This window comes from Natrix helvetica, assembly GCF_964273705.1.
Source record: "Natrix helvetica genome assembly, chromosome: 1".
Classification (NCBI taxonomy): Eukaryota; Metazoa; Chordata; class Lepidosauria; order Squamata; family Natricidae; genus Natrix; species Natrix helvetica.
In genome coordinates this window covers 123,016,594-123,039,245 of record NC_138548.1, presented here as the reverse complement: position 1 = coordinate 123,039,245, position 22,652 = coordinate 123,016,594, and the positions used below count along the sequence as shown (strand labels likewise).

The 22,652-nt window shown below is 41.1% G+C and overlaps 1 protein-coding gene and 1 long non-coding RNA gene across 2 annotated transcripts in view; both read left to right on the top strand.

The window, feature by feature from the left end:
• LOC309384881 overlaps positions 1-22,652 on the top strand; it is a 435,034-nt gene that overhangs the window by 185,522 nt on the left and 226,860 nt on the right. The window lies entirely within an intron of this gene.
• On the top strand, positions 16,712-22,541 carry LRRC55 (leucine rich repeat containing 55). The gene is made up of 2 exons (XM_081934941.1): positions 16,712-17,896; positions 22,042-22,541. The coding sequence occupies exons 1-2, from the start codon at positions 17,227-17,229 to the stop codon at positions 22,275-22,277; spliced, it is 906 nt and encodes a 301-aa protein (XP_081791067.1). The 5' UTR covers positions 16,712-17,226; the 3' UTR covers positions 22,278-22,541.

Below are 22,652 nucleotides of genomic sequence, written 5' to 3'. Positions count from 1 at the left end.
TACATCTGATAAAGACTGAGATGAACGTGTTCATCAGGTGCCCCACCATTCACTTATCAGGAAAATGTTAAACTGTGGGGGAAAGGACAGTGGCAAAAGCCCAGAATTAAATACAATATCAAGGACTAAAAACAAAGCAATAAGTGGAAGGGTGGAAGAAAGATTGGCATGCAACTGTAACAACAAACCACTAGTGTTAGATCGGGTAATGAGACAGCAGACACAGGCTTAACGTAACAACAGCTCTTTATTACAGTGGAACAAGTCTGTACAATCCAGCAACTGCTTTGTCTGACAGCAGCCCTTTTATAGGGAGCTGTCAGACCTCTTAGCCAATAGGATTCAATCTCTGTTCCCGCCTGAACAGAGGACCTTGTTGGAAACCATAGCAGACAGAGTTAATATCTAACAACTAGGGCAGTGGTGGAGAACCTATGGCATATGTGCCAGAGGTGGCACTTAGAGCCCTCTCTCTGGGATGCCGTCGCCCATCTCAGCTCCGTTGCATTTCTCCTACAGGTGAAGAGAGAGAGGGAGTGAGGGAGAGAGGGAGGGAGGGAAAGAGAGAGGGGGGAGAAAGAGAGAGAGGGGGAGGAAAAGGGAAATGATATTACAAAAGTTTTTATTTTTTATTGTTGCTAAATGTAATATTTCAAAAGCAGAAAAAGTGAAGGGGCATAAAAGTGCATTGATCACATTTTTCTTAGAGCAATTATCTGAACTCTGCCTTGTTTATCATTATTTTAGGTAGTAAAACCTCAATATTCAGGTTAAATTGCCATGTTGGCACCTTGCGATAAATAAGTGGGTTTGGGGTTGCAGTTTGGGCACTCAGTCTCTAAAATGTTCGCCATCACTGCACTAGGGGATACCATGCACAATCTCAAATATTTCTTCACTAATGCACGGAGTATAGAAAACACAGATAACTTGGAATCCTAACATATTGTAGAAGAACAAATATGACATCACATGCATCACTGAAACTTTGTGAGATGACACATGATTGGAATGTAGCTTTGGAAGGCAAGTCCTGAATCAGACTAATTTCCATTCTTTGTGTTTGGGTAATAATAAGAGGAGAGAAAAACAAAAGAGGAGCTGACTGGACAAGCAGAAGTATGGATGAATCCTTTCTGTGTCAGATGACCAAACTTTCAAAGAGTCACACAATAGTAACAAAAATAAATTTCCATGAGTCTGACATCTGTAGGAAATCTAATTCTGACAAGAGTCAAGATCTAAGCTTTTTTTTCTCCTCTCTGTCTTACATTTTCATTTGTCATAATGTAGAAATGGATATTCGACCTCCGTTCCTTCCGGCAAAAGTTAAAGACTCACCTATTTCAATCAGCTGGCCTGGCACTTTCTTAGTTTTACCTCCCGGGGATTTATTTTATTTTAATTGGGTTTGGGGTTTTAATTGTGATGTTTTTAGGATTAGAATATATTTATTTCTTAGTACAGCCTATCTCCCCCTCCAAATGTATCTTAAATGTATTTTATTATTATGACTGGTTTTATTTGTATTGACTGTACACCGCCCCAAGTCCCTTTCTGGGAGAGGGGCGGTCTAAAAATCTAAGAAATAAATAAATAAATAAATAAATAAATAAAATATGTATTTAATTTCTTTTTAACTTTCGGGATGTGTGTTTTTTAATGTTGTACGCCGCCCTGAGTCCTTTATTTGTTTTTATTTATTTTCTTCGCATTTCTAGACCGCCCCCTCTCCCAAAAAGGACTCGGGGCGGTCTCTTTGGGAGAAGGGCGGCATATAAATCCAATAAAAACAAAAAACAAACAAAAACAAAACAGAAATGGGATTAAGGCAGTCTACAATCTTGGACCAAATTATTACTAAGAGAGAGCAGTTGGTTGGTTGAAGAGAAAGTAAAGCACTTGGAACCTTGGGGAGGAAACTGACCATAATCATGATATCAAGGAAAAAAGAGAAATCGAAGAAAGTTGTATCTGCACTGTTAACTTTAGAAGAGCTGATTTGGAGAACTTTAAAGGAAGGTTAGTCATATCCAATGGCTTGAAATCGTGAAAGAGAAAAGGGTCTAGAAAAAAACATTGAATACGAGGGCAAACAATCGATACAAACTCAAGGTAAACAGCTCCAAACTTGATTGCAGAAAATACAACTTCAGCAACAGAGTGGTCAACACCTGAAATGCTCTACCTGACTCCATTGTTACATCCTCTAACTCCCACATCTTCAACCTTAAATTGTCTACCGTGGACCTTACCCCATTCCTAAGAGGTTTGTAAAGGGGGCATGCATAAGCGCTCCAGCATGCCTAACATTTCTGTCCTACTGTCCCAATCTATTTGTGTTCATTTCTTTCGTTTATATCCATGTTTATATTTATACCTTCTATCTTGTACATGTTTGACAAACTAATAAATACAAATAATAAATACAAATAGAAAAACAAGATACTAATGTCTCAATGGAGACAGTTCCTACTAGAAGGGAAAATGGGAGATAGTGAAAGGGAACAGGGTGGCTACCCAGAGCTTTCTAAGAGGAAGGAACATGTAGAGAAGGCAGAAGGAGAAATGTATGGCTCAAAAAGGATTGCAGGATTGAAACAGCAGGATCTCTGTCAGAAAGACTAAAGAGAAGAAAGAGTTGAAGTTTGCAGAAATGCCCAAAGTCATCACCATCAACATCACAAAGGCTTTTTTGAGTATGTCAGGGGTAATTACTTTAATTTAACTCTTTGACTAAAACTGGTTTCAAGGACAATGTAGCTTCGTTGTCACAAAATGACAAGGGGTGATTTGCAGCCATGATGTCCTCCTGAAGCGTTGGTCACATTTACAGCATCAGGGTTGGGGAGCATATAGGGGAACCCTGAATCCTGTACCCATAGATAGGGAAGGGCTAAAGATAAACATAATGTACACACGTTATTTCTCTCTTGCAAAACAGCCTATTTTTTTTAATGCAGATCCACCGTCTACTTCTATCCTGCAGAGTAAATAGACCAGATGATTTCCTCAGATTCCTCTTATTTGTGTAAGCATGAGTTGGCTCTCAGGCTGCTTTATCTCATCCCACCTCTCACATGCTCTGTACTCTCTTATCCCCTATCATTATGCTTCTATAATTGCTCCTGCTTTTTTTTAATCTTGTTTCTCCTTGGCCCCACAAGTCCCTGCACTAAAGACCTTGAAGCTTTCAAGGCTTTTAGCTGATGCCAGCAGACATGTTTCTCCAGGCTTGTCATAAAACTGCTGATCCATGAAGGAGAGCAACGGGTACTTCTTAGAAAAAGAGAGCAGAATAGGAAACTAATCAAGTAAGGAATATAATGGGGGAAAAGTGAACCATGCTAACATAATAACAAGTTGTGGTGTGCTATTAGACATCAGGTATAAGGGATCTGACTAGATCAGAATCATATTATTGTAACATCAAATCCACCCTTTTCAAATTGGTTCTTTCTATAATGTTGAATGGGGCGGGGAGAGCATTTCTAAGCCCCATATGAAATGCATAGTGATTTTCTCCAGTCATGCAGGGATTCTTGGTCATCCTCAAAAATGTAAGAGTATATTATATGTTCTCAAGGGCATTTAGGCAGTAGCTACTATATAAGGCACTATGGTGGGAGTAGTTTTCTATGATGGGATTGCAGTTTAATAACTTCTTGGCAAATAGAACAGAGCAAATTTCATTCTCTTCAGAAGGTGAAAACCAGGCATCTTTTTCATAACAAAAGAAAAGCTGCTACTGTGTTTGCAGGAATTCTAAGATCAATATTCTGCCTGCAAATGTGGATTATCCCTTTGTTCCAGCACATGTTCTTGTATACTTTTCTTTTTAAACAAACAACAACCAGAACTTTCCTTTCCCCTTAATTTTGGATTACAGCTTCTATTCTCCCATTAGCCCTTGATGCTTGCTGGCTCTTAATAGATTTTACCACCCATTTTATCCAAGAATCAAAACTAGACAATTTCCTAAAGTCAATTTAGAAAACCTCCCCAGCTTGATTTTTGCTGCTCCAGTTAATAGTGTGTACTTTCCTTTAGCAGGGTCCTCTAGATAAATTGATAATAATGCCATTTGAAATATATTGTACCCAGCAGCACATAGAAGCTACAGCCACTCTAAAGGTTCATCATATCAGCTGGAGGTTATGGATTTTGGAGAGACAAAGAACAGGAAGATAAGCTGGAGAATATGCATTATATCTTTTATGAGTGGTACAGTAATCCTATTAATGGGATATAATATAAATCCAATCTTGGATGTAAATCCAATCTTAGGCATCCTTGTAAAAGTTTCTATTACAACTATCATATGGGTATTGTTCTTAAAACTAGGTTTTCTTATAAATATTATTCTTAAAGTGCTTCTTTGAGTGTAGTATTGTATTGAGCATTTGTGCAAGGAAGGAAAACAGTTTAATTTTTTTTTTTTACTTTTTCTTTCTTTCTTGCACTTTTATGTCTCTCTTTGAGAAATACTGGCTAAATGACAAATGCTGGGTAGACCCAGGTTCACACCAAGGGTTCAGTTTTGAGCCATTCTGCATTAGCCCAGCCTACGTCCACAGATTGTGGGGCAGCGATTGTTGGGCAGGGAGAGAAGAGAAGTAGGAGAAAGCAGATCTATGCTTGCTGCTGAACTTTTGGAAGAAATGTAGATTGTAAGTCTAACAAGCAACCTGAACCAATTAACAATGGAAAAACCAAAGAATAGAGGTTTCATATATATTACAAGTGGGAATATTGAGCATAACAACCAAGCTATGCTAAATGTCTATGGAGAGTCTCAATCATCAGGATCATTAGGTGTCCCAAAGGTGCTTTTTCCAAAAGGCAACTGGACCTTTTTTTTTGTTTGAAAACGTTTAAGTTCTCACCCAAGAAGCTTCTTTAGTTCTGAACGGAAAAAGTTTCCTGGATGAGAAGTGAAACATTTTCAATCCCCCCCCCCCCAAGAAAGTCCAGTTGCTTTTTGCAAGAAGCACCTTCAGGACAACTGAACTAAAAATCGTGGATGGATTGACAGAATGGAACTGGAGTGTACAGAAGTAAACCTTCTAATAATATGTTTATTTATTATCAAATGAAAATGGCAAAGCAATATACAGTAAACACTGTTAAGGATCATAAAAGAAATTATACAAAGGGACATAATCTGGAACAGCTGACAGCCAGTGATTTCCATCATAAAATATATTGCCAGCCAAGTTGGATAAAACAATGAGGATGGCTAGTGCAGAAATTTATAAGACTACTACAGAAGTGCACAGGAGAAAGCAACTAGAACTAGAATTGAACTTGAGACCTTTCAAGAAAGCCCAGAACACAACATATAAGTTGGGGGTGGGTTCCTGCTGGTTCTAACCAGTTCGCTAGAGGAGGTTCCAAAAATCTAGTGAGCTGTTTAGAACCGGTTCCACCGGTGGAACTTCCCCCGCCCCATCGCTCACTCAACCCCACCTGTCCGGAGGCTGCTCGTTTGCTCACTCACCCCCGCCTGTCCGGAAGCCGCTCAATCACTCGCTCACCCCGCCCATCCGCATTATGCTGGCCCCGCCCACTGCTCACTGATTGGCTGGCTCACCAAGCACCCCACCTGCCTCTAAGAGCCTTATCTAAACCCACCTACCTTTTTTCCTGCTTGGCTCTCTATTGCTGCCTGCCGACTCCGAGGAGGTAAGTAAGCTGCAACTAAGCATGGGGCGTGGGGCTTGGGGCAGCTGGTTTCATCCTAATGCAGTGCATGCAATGGAAGAGTTCATTTCTGTGTCTCTTCTTTGTACAGGCCATTCATTAGAGTCAGTGATACTGAGGACTGGCAAGGACAGTCATCTTCCTTCTGTAAGTAGCTCTTTTATTGTTTTGTGTACTTATTTTAATCTTATTTAAGTAGTAAGTGCACAAAATAATAAATTTCCTTTTTTAGATGTTCTTTTTGTAGATCATCCATTGGGGCAAAGAATTCAGTGACATCGTCTTGGCCATTCCCATCCGGTCACATGACTGCCAAGCCACTCCCACCTGGTCACATGGCCGGTGAGCCACTCCCACCTGGTCACATCACTGGCAAGCCACTCCCACCTGGTCACATCACCGGCAAGCCACTCCCACCTGGTCACATCGCCGGCAAGCCACTCCCACAAAGCATGCCACACCTACAGAAGAGGTTCAAAAAAATTTTGAAACCCACCACTGATATAAGTTTACACTAAATGTCCCCAGGGTTACAAATTATTATGTTTACAAAGATGCTCAGGGAATTTTAAATTCAATGGAACAAGTGAAATAGCCAGGGGATGATTCAGTTTTTTTAAAGGCCAATAGATACAATATGTTTGTCATATTCCCTTTGCAGTGAGAATAGACCAAATAGTAAATGCATAGGTGGAGAATTTTTGTTTATTTTCTACAAGATATTATTTTTCTCCAAGAAGCTTGGAGATGGGAAATGATGTGATAGCATTCCTTGGCTATAGGTATTTTTATAAATGGGCCAAGAAAGACCAAAAGATGTTAAAGGCGGCTTACAAAGAGCCTTACCACAATACATCTTGATCTGGAAATTATGGAATATGTGAAATTCAAATGCTGAGGCTGAAATCTCAAGGGACAATGTCCTCTGACAACAAGTAAATTGGAAATAACCTGAAAGAGATATTATTTGATATGTTTCATCATCCTACAAGTGCAGGTTTAATTATTTGTGGGGATTATAATGCTAGAATGGGCTCAGGGTTGGAAATACAGAACTGAAAGGGTAAAGGCTTTTTTTAAATGAAAGGTAGTTTTCCTCTAGTTTGCATTTCACATGACAAGATCCAAAACAAATATGGACTAGAACTACTTAAATTAATGTATAACTTACATTATAATTTATGTATAATGATGCGGGATCGCATCCTGCCCCATACATCCCTGCGGCCGATTCGCTCTCACAGGGAGGGACTCCTCCGGGTGCCGTCCACTAGGCAGTGCCAGCGGGCGACGCCCAGGAGTAGGGCCTTCTCTGTGATGGGCCCGACCCTCTGGAATGACACCCCCCCCCGATATTAGAATAACTACCGATCTCCGCTCCTTCCGTAAGAAACTTAAGACCCACCTGTTCAACTTAGCTGGCCTGGCCTAACTGTAGTTTTGTGTCCCTCTAGCCTGTATTTTAAATTTTTAGGGATAGGTTTTTTAGGTTGTTTTAATTTTTAACTATACTGTACAGCCTATTATTTAATCTGTTTTATGGGTATCTAAAAATATTTAATTTTTGTATATTGTTTTTATTCGTGGTCTGTACACCGCCCCGAGTCCCTTCGGGGAGAGGGGGCAGTCTATAAATTGAATTAAAAAAAAATACAAATGCCCAGTTTACATGGATAACACTGGAATTGAGCCACGGTGGCTCAGTGTTTAGAGTGCAATACTGCAGGATTCTTCTGCTGACTGCAATTTGGCAAATCAAAGGCTCAAAGTTGACTCAGTCTTCCATCCTTCCGAGGTTGGTAAAATGAGGACCCAGATTGTTGAGGGCAATAAGCTGAGTCTATAAACCGCTTAGAGAGGGCTGTAAAAACATTGTGAAGTGGTATATAAGTCTAAGTGCTATTGCTATCGACTTGGGGTTCTAATACATCAGTCAGCCACAGAGGGGGACTACTGTTTTTCATTATATATTCATATCACCCTCAATAATCCCAGTAACACCGTATTTTGATATTATACATTGACCAAAAATGATCACTTACCACTTGACTCAGACTTAATGTGGATATGTGGAAATAATGTAGCACAAGGAAGTCACAATATAAAAGCTACTACAAAGAATCAGAAACAATTAAAGTGGACATCCCCTTGGCCACAGTTGTAAGATCAATGCTATGATATAGCCCAACAATGCTATAGCAGAGGGTCACACTTATTCAAAAACCTGAAAATGCAAATATCAAATATGAGGAAGTGGCTGGGAATATGGTTGGGAATTTTAAACCATTGGTGTGTAAATCATGGCAAAGAAAAAGAACCACAGATTAAGGAACAGCTTAAATAAGTGAAACAAATTATAAAGGATAAATCATTTGGCAGAATAGATGCAATGAGATAAATACTGAAAATATTGAGCATTGATAAGGAGAAGGAAACAAGGGTACTATAAAGCCAGGGCAAGACCAAAGACTGTTATGTTTACAAAATACTGATGCAAAATTCTGGGAACTGGTTTCCCAAGGCCAAATAGTAATAAGAAAATAATAAGAGAAGCATAGATTTCATCTAAATTTTGGATAGTTTATTTTGAAAATAAATTTGAGAACATTAGAATATCAAGTCAGCAGATAATGGGTACAGATATATTAAAAACATAATTAAAATAACCCCCAATCACTGCTGCAGAAGTTAAAAGAATAATTTGACAACAGGCAGCTGGCAAAGCCCAGGGAGAAGATATGTTACTGCCAGAATTTTTAAAGACATTCCATGATTGATGGTCTCCTACTCTCATGTCCTTGTTTACTTATATCAATGCCATGGGAGCAAATCCTCGTAGACTGGAAAAATAGTGTAGCAATTTCAATATTTAAAAAGGGAGATTCCACAACCTCACTAACCTTCACTCCATAAGCCTTATTGACACAGAGTGAAAGTTATATACCAGGTATCTTTTAAACAGATTTATTGATTGGAACGATAGGTAGGCAGATAATAGCAGAAGGACAGGCAGGTGTCAGAAAGGGACATCGTACTATAGATCAGTGTTTCAGTTTAGAACGTCTGACTCACAAATCATTAATGGTCCCTCAAAATGACTTTATGCATCATTTATTGATATATTTTCTGCCTATGATAAATAAATAGAGGAAAATTATAGGAGAAGTTTTAATTACTGATATAGCTAAATTAGCTAACATAAAATTACCTAATGTTCAAATTACCGTATATACTTGAGTATAAGCCGACTCGAGTATAAGCCAAGACCCCTAATTTTACCCCAAAAAACTGGAAAAAGTTATTGACTCGAGTATAAGCCGAGGCTGGGAAATGCAGCAGCTCACGGTAAATTGGAAAATTGGAAAATTGGAAGCTTCAGCTATTTCCACAACCACCTAACCAATTTTACCATTAATTAAAATTAAATTCCTTTCAGGAGTGCGATGGGACTGTATACACATAAACACGAATAGAAAACTGGTACAGAGGCTCGTGCGGACGGGACGCTCCGGGCAGCCGTCGTTTCATTGGCTCAAGTCTGTGCCATTCCCTTGGAGCTAATTGGAGGAGCTCGAGCGTGGAGAAGATGGAATCCCGGAGGAGGGGTTTCAAAGCAGAAGCACCCCGGGGGTGGGGAATTCATTCTCTCGCTGGCCACCTGCAAGCGGGGTGCTCTGCCATGGGCGGGAGAGAGCGCGCGTGCTCTTCGGCGCTTGGCAGGACAAGGGAGGCCGGGTGGGGAGCGATGGGGAGTTTTTACTTTTCTTTCTTTCCTTACAGCCGGGCTGTCTCTGAAGGGGCTAGAGGTGGGGGGCGGGATTTGCAGCCGAATCAGAAGGAACCGCAGCTGTCAAGAGAAAGCAAATGGGGGCGGCGGCGGAGGAGGGGGGTTGGAAAGCGAGGAGAAACAAAGAACACGGCAAGACATTGCAAGCAAAAAGAAGAGGTGGAGTCTGAAGGGACGCTGCCCCTCACGCCCCCTTGGGGAGCCAGGAAGGAAGGACACAGGACAGTTGAGGGACGGACAATGCCAAGCCCCGGCCGCGCTCCCGAAGGAGGGAAAGCGGCGAGCGCGAGGGATGGCGGGCAGAGTTTCCTTGGGCCACTCTAGTTGCGCTCTTGGGGGCTAAACTCTACGTGACGCAAAGCGCGTCACTGTTCGCTTTTTTTTTTTTTTTTGTTCACTGGAGTATAAGCCGAAGTGGATTTTTCAGTCCAAAAAGTGGGCTGAAAAATTCGGCTTATACTCAAGTATATACGGTATATGATGACACACATACAAATATAGATAAATCACAAAGCAGTTTAAAATCACAAAATGTGATTGAACAGTGTAGATTAAGATTCACTACTAATGGTCCCCAGGGGTGGGATGGCTCAGTGGTTAAAGTGCTTGAGCTTAACTGGAAAGCTGACAGCCTGGGTTCAAGACCCGAGTGGCACACAATAGGGTGAGCTCCCATTACCTGGTCCAACTTCGACTCACCTAGCAATTTGAAAGCATGCAAATGCAAGTAGATTAATAGGTAGTACTTTGGTGAGAAGGCAACAGCACTCCATGCACCTTTGGAGTATATCCAATACCATGCTGGCCACATGACCATGGAAAATGTCTTCAGATAACACTGGCTCTCTTGGCCAAGAAACAGAGATAAGCACTTTACCTTTACTATTGATGGTCCACTTATTCTTTAAAGAATTGAACAAGATGAAGATAAAGAGTAGGTATGCAAGTTGGCCCAGTGGTATTGATCTTTTAAAGATGGGCATGCATCTATTACATCCCTATTTACAATTACCTTTTCCCTGAAACACAGTTTCATTGGACTTCCTTTTAGACAATGCCAACAGCCTATTTGAATGGAAGATATAAAGGGTTAACAACTGCACAGTGTTTATGTATTTGTAATAACTCACATCCGGAAGATCTGATCCATTAATTACTACACTGTCAATTATATCAGGAACCCAGATCTACATTCATCAAGCTCTTGTTAAGCCAACTGAATCAGTCTAGCATAGAAGAAAAAAAATCTTATTTCCTGCTGACTAATGTAGATGAACATGTAACAAAGCCAGTTGCATTGTTTGCAATAGCCGCAAGGGAGATAAGAAAGCAGATGCTGACAGATAGTGCTGTTAATATTAGAAGGGATATACTGAACATATGGATTGTTGCAATTTGATATGAATTCTGCTAAAACGTAGGGCTGCAAATAAATGCATTAATACAAAAGCCAAGTTTGTTCATTAATTGCAAATGGAGAAAATGAGCACAACTAACTCTAAGCACTCTAAGTAAGGTTTTTGGATTGCCTATCATTGAGAGCTGAGAAACAGTGGCTGGCCCAAGGTCACCCAGCTGGCTTTGTGCCCAAGGCAGGATTAGAACTCATGGTCTCCCGGTTTGTAGCTATAAATATGTTTGTAACTGGCTCTCAAACACCATAATAAGAATATTCTAAATACCCATATTTAGATCCTTAGATCTAAGTTAGATCCTCAGGATCCTTCTAAAGGAGAGGACTTAAGAACTGAAACTGGGGAAGGTCCTGAAGGTATGGACAATATCCTAATTATTTTTCTTGCTAGTTCCATTTTTTGCTCTGTCACTGATCAAGATAATCCGTCTCCTGAATACATTACACTGTGTATTCAGAATTTTTATTTTCCTCCATAGAGCATATTTTGGTGCAAAATAAGATTTAAAAAAAAAAAGTTCATATAGCCCTAGGCATGACAAACATTGCTCATGCAACCTGAATCTTTCTTTGGCAAAAGAGATTAGCTGAAAACAAGTTTTGCCCCTGTAAGCTATCCAGTTTCATGTTTCCTATGGGTTAACTTTAACTTTAACTTTATTGGATTTCTAGACCGCCCCTCTCTCAAAAGAGACTCGGGGCGGTGTACAGTCATATTAAAATAGTTGAACAGTAAATATACATGTTATAAGTATACAATAAATAAATTTAACATAGGACTGGAGGAGGTAGTAGAAGTTCCCTGTACAATTTAGTTAAGTTAGATTAAAAATTTTTAAATTTTTTTAAAAAAAGTTAAAAACATTAACCTTAAAAGCTATCCCAAATAAAATATCCGCCAGGAGGTAAGAGTAGAACTATAAGTGGGCCAGGCCGATTCTTATGAGAGATCATGAATTTTGCAATCTTCCTACAAGGCAAGAATTTTTAATTTGGGGTCAATGGCTAGATGTCAGGGGATCCATGACCTTGGAGGAGGGGAAAAATTATAGCCTTAATTTCATTAACCTCTGAGAGTTAGCTGGTCTTCTTACTGATGAATAAAGAAGCACAAATATTACTGTGGTACTTATTTATTATTTAAATTTAATAAGGTGACCAACCGTCCTCCTTTAGGGAGGACAGTCCTTCTTTTGTAAGTTCTGTCCTCCCTCGAAAAGTGTCCTCCTACATGTCCTCCTTTTTGATATTTGAAGGCTAATCTGTTGCGCGTTATGTGACGTATTTTATTAAACAGTTTTTAATGGTGTTTTTTTTAACTTCATTGCAAGTATATTGAACAGATATTGAATCTTGTGTTGAATTTTTATTTAAAGAAATTCTAGACATTAAAATAGACGACAATAGTCTCTTTGAAGAAATTAGAAGACTGAATGTATATTTAAATTCTGAAAAATTAATACAATGGGAAAATCAACATGTGGAAATTGATAAAAGATGGGTGGATATTTTCAGCCATTTCAAAAATGAACATATTCCATGTGAACATTTATTTATACTTGTTCAATTTACGTTGTGCTGCCCTGGAACTAATGCAGCAGTTGAAAGAGTTTTTTCAATTGCCAATGATTTTTCGACAAGTGAGAAATCGAGATTGAATGTTGATACTCTAGCTGCAGCACTTGCCGTTAAATTCAATATGAAGGATATTTCTTGTTCAGATATTTCCAATATATTGTTAGAAGATGATACATTGACAAAAAATATTAATTCAATGGAAAAGTACTCATTTAAATAATAATTAACAGGCATGTAAGCATAATTACAATATTAAATGTTGCAAATGTTTTATTATGCATATATCATATTTTAGTGTATTATTGTTGCAATGAATAAAATATTTCTTTTATTTACGATATATTTTTTCCAATTTATTTGTCCTCCTTTTCATTGTAAAAAAGTTGGTCACCTTAGCATTTTGGACAATAGAACGTGTTTTGTCCTCCTTTTCATTGTAAAAAAGTTGGTCACCTTAAATTTAATCATCTGATAATTTAAACTATTAAATTAAATATTTCAATAGCTGTATGTGATCACAATTGCTTTCATTTATAAAACAACTGATATTTTACGTATTTAAAGGCATTTCTCGGAGGAGAGGCCTATAGATTTCACTGGACTCTCAGAAGGTCCATGGAGGAGAAAGAATTATAACCCTGGCTTCAGGGTAAAGGTAAAGCCAGGATAAACTGAAGCCCAGACTATAATTTTCAAGTCATAAGTTTCAGAGAGAGCCAGCAAGGACACTCTGTCCATGACATTTAGCAAATTTCCTTTGGAGTAGCACCTGGTGAGGCTTAAAATTGTGCATCTGAAAGAAGGCATTTACTGACTGCTGTGCTTCTCTAAGATTCAGCTGGCTAGCATCCTATCTGCCTTCTGAAGTCCATTTCATACAGGAAGTTCCTTCGCAACCTAGTGGGATCTTGAAAGAAAAACCAATTAACAGCCACCCAAGGGAGGAACACCAAGCTCCCCTTCGGAAGGTTTGCGCCAGCTGTCTACCATCGGATGACAGCAAGATAGCAATCATAAAACATACATGAAATCACCCCTAGGAAGTGCCAAGGTCCCCTACAGAGAAAGAAGAAAATAGATCCCTGTAAGAGGGTGGGAGTGGTGGTGAAAAATAACTACAAGTAATCCAAAGCACCAGGGTGAGGAAAGGGTTAACCCCATTGGTGGAAAGGAGGATGGGAAGGTTAAGAAGAAGGCTAATGCAGCTGTTGGGGCAAAACATCTGCTCCAGGCAAAGGCAAGAGTTGTGTGCCAGGCAAGACTATTTCTTTCTCAAGCCCTTCTATTGTGAGAAGAGGCAAGCAACTCTTCAGAGCTAGCAAGGAGAAACTGCTTCCCTGGCATCTCCTCTTTATTCCTGGTTCCTCCCCACCCACCCGTTTCTGTGCTTCTGTGTGTGCATGCATGCACTGACATGTCCCTGTCTGATCTTTTTCTGCCCACGTCTGTCTCCCAGCTTTCCAGCCGCCCCCTTGTCTGCCCGATTCTGTTTCCCCCACCTCAGAGCATGTGTCTTCCCTCTCTTGTCTCTAGGATCTCGTGGGTGCATTTTTTAATGTATCCATTGCCTCCTGCCCACCCCCCACCGCCCCACCCCCACCCCTCGTACTCCACCCCGCCCTGGCCACTGCCTCCCTGCCTCAGCTCAGTGGGGTCTGCAGCCCCTCCGCTCTCCTGTTGCTCAGAGATGAGGAGGCAGTTGCTAAGAGACAGAGAAACGTCAGTACCTGGCCCTCAAGGAAGAACGAGAGAGCGAAAGAAAGAAGGGGAAAGGAGGTGGGGAAAGACCTGGTTGGAATCACACACACACACACACACACACACACACACACACACACACAAGCAGAGGCTGCAATTCAAGGAGAGACTGAAATTTCCTCAGTGTCCTTATTTTCAAGAGGGAAGGAGGCAAGAAAGACTCCATGGAATGGGAAGGCTGATCTGGCAGGAAGCAGAGGCATCTCTAATGGAATAAGGCAACATTTTTTTTAAAAAAAAATCTTCAGCTCAGAGTAAGTAATTATATTTGCTGGTGAGATGAAACTGAAGGGATGAGGGGAAGGAAAGTGGGGCTGCATGCTTGGTGCTATACGACATTTGGTTAAGGAAAGTAAGATTTCTAGGTTCGGAAATGTGAGCAGGGTGTGTCTTAGAAGATGAGGAGATGTGCATCTCCCAAGGGTCCAGGGAAGAGAGTAAGGGCAAGGATATGAAAAGAAAGGCTAATTGCAAGGAAGCATGTGGGGATGCCAGATCAGCAGAGTTTTTGGGGTAAATTGTGTGACTTGCTTGATCTTCAAAAGACAAGGAAGAGTGGGGAAAGGAGGATGGGGGGGGGGGGCTACACAGGGAAAAGATGTTCATGGAAGGAGAATAGCATCGGAAAGAAAAAGGAAGAATGAAAACATGATAGAAGAACTCCTGTCCCAAGGATGGAAAGAGACACGGGGATTCTGTAGCACAGTCCCAGTCCTTTCATGGAAACATAGAAACTGGGTTTTCTCTTTCTAGGGAGTAACTCTCCAAACTGCTTCATAGCTGCAGAAAGAGAAGCCCTCAGCAGACCTTATGGATGGGCGGTGCCCTTCAGCTTGGCCCGGAACTGTAGGAAGTAACTAGAGGTTATATTGGCAAAGGATGCAGGCACAAGGTTGAATACAATCCCAGGACCTGTTACAAAAATTGTGGTTGTTTAACCTGAGCTCCCTTATTTTCTACTTTAAAGTAAGGGGGGGTCACACTTGGGGATCAAGTTTAAAAGAGTTGGGTTCTTGTACAATAGTAGATATGAAAAGGAATAAAAGAAATCCGTGGGTTTAAAGAGTTTCAATAATTAATTCCCATTCACTCTCTGATTCACTTGCTTTTGCATGCCATCTCTCAACTGGGTTGATCAAATGCTGATTTGTGGTGTGTTTGAGAAGAAAACACTAAACAAAGCTGCAGATGAACAGCCCAAGTCAGAAGTCTTCCAGCCAGCCTAGTGATTCCACTTTCCTTTTATCTTCCAGCATGGCCTGGAAGGCAAAGTTCCATAAACTTTGCCTTTGAGTAAATCCTCCTTGTTCAAGGAGGATTAACTACAAGATAGTGTGTCTTAGAACCGGGTACTCCCATTCTAGTGAAATTTGGCATTATTTCCAGACACCTTCTCACCTAGACTCCTTCCCATTTTTCAGCTTTTTGGAAAGATTGATCTTTTATTGATACAAGCTGATTTCTGCCTTCCCACAGTCATAAAGGTCATCTGAGGTCATTTATAATAGACTTGTAAAGTAAGAGAGAGGTGGATAACTGAATAGTTTAAGACTGCTTTTTTCAATCGAATGCCTTCCAGATGTGTGGGCCAAGTAATGGATTTAGAATCTAATTCAGCTAGCTTCACACTGAACTACAATGCTTTTCCTCCTTCTCAGCCAAAGTTGAATATATTTGCTTCCTTGAAGATAAATTCACTCTTTGGCCAAACAAGCAGTGCCTCAACCTTCTTTCTTCCCACACATCTCATTCCAGTGCTTCAGTAATTGCAATAACAACCGTACATTGAGAAAATTGTGTGGCGTGCTCAAAATGATGTTTATAATAGAGGACAAAGAGTAGAGACTTTGGCAGTGATTTGGGAAGAAAGTGGGGTGTGTGCATTACTATTAAAAACAGATGGCAAAAGGAGAGCTATGTTGAATGCACAAGGGATATATGATCCCCACTCCCCACTTTGATCTTCATTGTATTTCATTGACAGGTTGTCCTGGAAGAACTTTAGCCTGGGAAAGAAGACTGAGCTTCAAGGACAGCATTACATTCTTTCTCCTGACCCTTATTATTTAAAACATGATGGTTCTTGGCATACACCTTCCAGCTTAGTTTTTCAAGTCAGGCACAACATGGATTTATGTACCTATTTCAGTGGCTCTAGTTCTGGAGGGCGGAATCTGCTCCTAAAGTGAAAGATGATGGCTAGCCATCTTCCCAGACAAGTAAAATTTTGGACTGCTAAGAGGCTCCTCATCTCAAGCCTTAGTTTCTCCTGACCTTTCCAAGAAAGACTCACTTGATCCAGTTTAGCAGCAGCTTATCAAGAGGATCTTCTCCAGACATTAGCTTTCTGGGAAACAGAAAAGGGAACAGTCGAAGACAGATGTTTCATTTATTTTAGTAATACCTGAATGATTCCAGGAGAAGTTCCTTCCAGTCTGGTAGAACTGCAGGTAGAATTACTGAGACTGCAAAAAGCAGTGACCTGATTATATTTTTCTAGTGCAATGAGAAACTTCTGCAAGGCATCAGCAAATTATGTCTCCAGCACACCAACACGAAATAAAACACACTAAAATAGGAGCACATTTTATCTTAATCCAAGATCCAGAAATCTAGTGATCAGCAGATGCTGGATAAAAGTTATCAGCTTTGTCTACATATTTCTATTATAATCTCTTAACTTCTCCATAGAAATTACATATGCATGTATGCAGGTAGATTACACTCTTCAACTTCCTACAGAAAACATTATTCTGGAAGCTAAACAAACTACCAAAACTTGTCAGCTTCTCGCTTAGTTAGAACAATTTTATGGTCCTATAAGTGCCTCAAGACCTGACAAACTTGGGTTCAATGTTCCTCGTTTCTCCAGCCATAATGTAGCAGTTTTTTTGTCAGTGATTCCCATTGGCTGGATTGTGTCTCCACCCATTGCGGCCCCTTCTTGATTGGCCTCTCTTTGCCATGTAGCTTCCACCTTGCCAAAATGAGTGCAGACTGTGTCCAGCTGGGAGGAGAGCAGTTTGTACCCCATTGCTCTCCTGCCATGATATTAAGCCCTTTCCTTGTAGCAGTGGTAGTAGCCTTTGCCGGTGCTGTCACTGGTTGCCCAGTTCTGTGCACATGCCGCAATCAGGCCGTGGATTGCAGTGGACTACGATTGTTTTCAGTCCCACCAGATCTTCCATTGGACACCAGAAACCTAAGCTTGGCTCACAACCACCTCACAAGCATCCCTCCTGGATACCTTACCTGCTACTTGGAGTTGAGAGTATTGGATTTGCAGAACAACTCCCTAGTTGAACTACCAGTTGGACTCTTTTTGACGTCTAAGCACCTTTCCCACTTGGACTTGAGCTACAATAACTTGACTCAGGTGGTGGCTGATATGTTTCAGGATGCCTACAGCCTGGTACATATTGACTTAAGCCACAACCCTTGGCTGAAGAAGATAGACCCCCAAGCTTTCCGAGGCTTGGTCCAACTACGTGCACTTGATCTCAGCTATGGGGCTCTGTCTTTCCTTAGCCTTGAAGCCTTAGAAGGTCTCACGGGCCTGATGAATCTTCAAATTGGAGGCAATCCCTGGATATGCGGTTGTACCATGGAACCACTGCTGAAGTGGCTGAGAAATAGGATCCAGAGATGTATGTCAGGTAGGTGAAATGAAGCGATTGTCCAATTCTCAGATTTATTTCTAATTGCATCACTTATCTTGCTGTGAAGTCTTTATCCATTTGTTAATCAAGTTTAGATAGTCACCCATCTCATCGAAGGGAACTCTGGGCAGCATACAAGAAACCACATATAAACCACATATAAAAACCCCATAGATATAAAAAAAATTGTAAAAATCACCTAAACAGTAAATATTACTAAGTACAGACATACAAACCCTAGGGAATAAAAATAGCCAGCTCAGCAATGGAGCCATCTAAGCATGTCTTAGAGACAGAGCTAATCTAATTTGGGAGGAGGGGAGGGAATGTACCATAAAGCAGACACCATGGCAGAGAGGATGCGTCTCCTAACACCCCAGAGTGTTGATGGTATATACTGTGTAAAGAATTACCACTTGCACAGAAGCATGATGAGAAAGAGTTTATCTCTCTGTGCATATGTGCATGTAAATACAGGTGAAAGTTGCATTGGGATTGGGAGACAGTCCAGAAAGTGCTAAGGCACTCCTTACTTTTCCTTGCTTGCCTTAGCACCCAGTGTCCCACCCAAATGAGAATCAATTGAAAAGCACCCACTGTTATGAAACTAAATAGGAATGCTTTACTGGTGGATCAAATTGGCTGAGCAAAGTGAATGTATTCACCAGTTGTGCTTCGACACTTTCTGTGGGAAAGGGCTTAGGAGTGGTCCCGAACTGGCTGATCACCTCAGCAAGGCAAGGAAAAAAGATTATAAGCAACTCCCTCAGACATAATAAAAATGAGAAGGAATTCCCTGAATATTTTGGAATCCGGGGGGAGGGGGCAGAAGAACCCCTTATCCTTGCTTGGATTGTATGCCTAGATTCCTGGGGGTGGGTAATGTTTGAGGGAAGTTGTTTTCAAAACCTGAATGTTGGGGTGAGGCTAGGTGGAACAAAGCAGGCAACATATAGCATCTCCTTGAGTTTGGGTCATATTAGCAAGATGACTCCTGTTTCAGCGAGTTGCCCTATTAGACATAGCTTACAGATCTCTTTTTATGGATGCTACTAAGATTGGGAAGGGGGGAGGGCAGTTTATCCACATATTTATGTTTTGTTTACAGGCCAGATGTGGATGCAAAGGTTCAAGAGGTGCTTTGAAAAAAAAATCAAAGAGTATTATGCTGAAAACCAGTATGGTAGTTCCTATTGCTCCTTCTGTCACCTCTCTGTGACCCTTCCTCAAAGCAAAGCATTGTTCTAATGCTGGCTATCAATATAATATCTGCATCTGCAGCACAGAGAGTCTCTGCACACATTGCCTCACCCAAATGCCTGACTGTGAAGAAAGTCCACTTAGGTGGCCAGCAGACGTGCAGGGAATCCATCAGTTCAGCCTGGTTCTTAGGATAAAGCACCAGAGTGGACTGATCCCATGTATGGCTTTCCAAAGGGCCCATACAGCCCAATGATTTGTACTGGGGCCAGAACAAAGCAGCAGGGCAAGTGGACAGCGCAAAGGTCACTTCCAAAGGACAGGGTGAGTAGGAATGTCAGTAAGTACTTCCCACAATTCACCATTCATGAGCCGTGGTGGCACAGCGGTTAGGGTGCTGTATTGCAGGCTATTTCTGCTGACAGCCATCTGCCTGCAATTTGGCAGATCGAATCTCACCAGGCTCAAGGTTGACTCAGCCTTCCATCCTTCTAAGGTGGGTAAAAGGAGGAGCCAAATTGTTGGGGGCAATATGCTGACTCTGTAAAGCGCTTAGAGGGGGCTGTAAAGCACTGTGAAGCAGTATCTAAGTCTAAGTGATATTGCTATTGCTACCCTTAATCTTCCAGCTATGGCAGAGACACGATTCTCTTTTTTGAGGGAGACATGAGTTGTCCATCCTTACCCTCCAGGACGTTATGAATAGAGATTTACTACCCACAAGTTCTTCATTTCTGTCAATTACTAAGACCTAAATGGCCACATCATACTTAACTGGAGGCTGCAGATGACTGTCCTCCTCCACCCCTGTGCAACAGAGCCCCTGGAGGGAAAACTTTGAAAGAGAGGAAGAGAAGAAGGGAGAAACAGAGAGAGGAACTTTTTAAATATAATAAAAGTGAAAGAACCGACAAGAGTGGCAATGTTTATTGTGACATTGTGGGAGCTCATTGCAGTCACTAAGTGAGGAGTATTTCATATACTCTCACACTATGAATCAAAAACTCTTTTGGAAGCTCTTAGAGATGTGATGTCCTTGCAAAGTAAAACATTGTCAGAATTGTATGAGAAGAAGTACGATGACGAGAAAGGGCTCTGGGATGTACCACCTTGCCTCTCTGCCCTTTCTGTGCCCTTGTAGTAGAAGATCCCCAGCTTGCATAATCATAAATCAGCATCCTCTTCCATCTTCATGGTTTCTTTTGTTCCTGACACTTGTCTTTTTCTGACCTTCTTGCTTATCTCTCAAGCTGCAAACTTGAGGGCCTGAGGACAGGAAATCCTGCTCAGGCAAGGACAGCAGAAGGCAGCCCTGCTTTAACAGCACCTTTATCTCCTTAAGTGCCCTTATGCAACTGAGTCTATGTGTATTTTTTTTTAAATTGTATCTACTGCTAAATGTTGGTAGACCAGATAATGAAGGAGAGAGTGTTATCCAGCATTCGGAAGCTAGGAAATGCAGGTGACACTGACACTCCATAATCACTTGGGTCAGCAAGGCTAAAGGTAAAGGTTCCCCTCACACATATGTGCTAGTTATTCCTGACTCTAGGGGGCGGTGCTCATCTCCGTTTCAAAGCCAAAGAGCCAGCCCTGTCCGAAGACGTCTCTGTGGTCATATGGCCAATATGACTAAACAGCGAAGACACACAGAGAACTGTTACCTTCCCACTAAAGTGGTCCCTATTTTTCTACTTGCATTTTTTATGTGCTTTCAAATTGCTAGTCTGGCAGAAGCTGGGACTAGTAACAGGAGCTCACTCCATTACACGGCACTAGGGATTTGAACTTTATTGTATTGTCCAAGATCTGTACAGAACCCAGTATTCTTAGAACCAGTTCATAAAAGACCGCAATGAAATCATGTGTATCTGTCAGTTACTGTTAAGGAAAGGTGCAATGGTGACTTTCATCTATATGGCCACCAGGAATTAGACCCAATTCAATAGCACATAATTTTCATTAAGAACGCAGAGTGGGCTTAAAAATATGAATGCTTCATATCAAACGGTCTCCACCCATCCATTCAGAGCAGCTTTAAACTTAGCAAAAATTACTAATTTTGAATGTTTCTACTTGTCACACTATTTTTTTTAATAAAGTAACATTCTAATAAACAAAGAAATTGGTCATGAGGAGGCATCCAGAAATCACATGGACTCTGCACTCTGAAGTGTTTAATCCAAAAACAGCTGCAAAGTGTGATTCCACTGCATGTGTAAAGTAGTTCTTGCCTTTAGCTTTACAAAAAGAAAAAAGAAAAAGTGGATGAGTGAGGCCAGCGACTGAAAATTAATTATGAGCAATAACGGAAGAATGGTGAAGCTTGGCCAGTAATAGTTCCAAAAGGGCTGTTTTTTTAAAAAAAAATTAGAACATATTGTGGAAAGTAATTTGTTTTTTTTAAATTTGTTATTATGCTTTGTGTTTTGCTGTTGGTAGTTCTGTTTGGGGAATTATTCAGAGAATCAGCTCTTAAGAGGAGCAAGTATAAAAATGTAGCTCATTAACTGATATCCCAGCATGAGCTGTGATGGGCTAGTATTCGCTTGTTTAGGAGAGTATGTAAGCTTCTATGCACTGGATACTATCCAACATTTGAATAGATATTCACTCATGCAGCAAGACTTTCCCTTGTGCCCCTTTCTCTGCAATCCCCAGCTGCTTTCAAAATCTGCTCTGGAAAACGAAGGTCTCGGTGGCTTGGGTCTGGGGAATGTTCCTCCCTCCTCCAAAATGCATTGTTGGCTTTTATTTAATATCAAATCAGAGTTAAGGATATCCTAATAGAAGTAGTATTTTTTTCCTATCAACTTAGGAATTTCTGATATGGTATGAGAGAAATGAATAGCAAAAGAGGTGGGATGGGGAAAATCACTCACTGTTTCAAGTCTTGCTACAGACATAGGCATGCTTGACTTACTGGATTATTCTTGTTTCAGATACCCAACTGGCAGAGTGCCGGGAGCCACCCGAAATGGAGGGTGCTTCTTTGGTCTCCCTGACAGAGGAGAGCTTCAAAGCTTGCCACTTGACCTTGAGCCTGGATGATTATCTCTTCATTGCCTTTGTGGGCTTTGTGGTTTCCATTGCTTCTGTTGCTACCAACTTCCTGCTGGGCATCACTGCCAATTGCTGCCACCGTTGGAGCAAGGCAAGTGAGGATGAGGAGATGTAGTCAGCTGGCCTGATCCTTCCTGCTCCTGCATCGCTCACAGCCAAGGAAGGGAGAGGGGGCAAGGACTGTCTTGCTTAGGGAAAACGAGGAAACTTGTCTTTCCCCCACTATGCTGTTTTCCTGAGCCTTCCTCCTCACCTGCAGGCAGCATCAAACTGCCATCCATCCATCTATCTGCTTGTTTGGAGACAGGGCCTGTAGGGATAGGAAGACTGAAGTGTGCCTTGTACAATTCTGTTTGTGCTGGAAACAGCCAGACAAGTCCTGAAAAAATGACAAAAACACATGCTCAGACCACCCTTCATCCTTTGCTTTCTCTTCTTTGCTCTTGCTCAATACATACTTAACATCCTTTTTCCTCCCTTATGTGCTTGT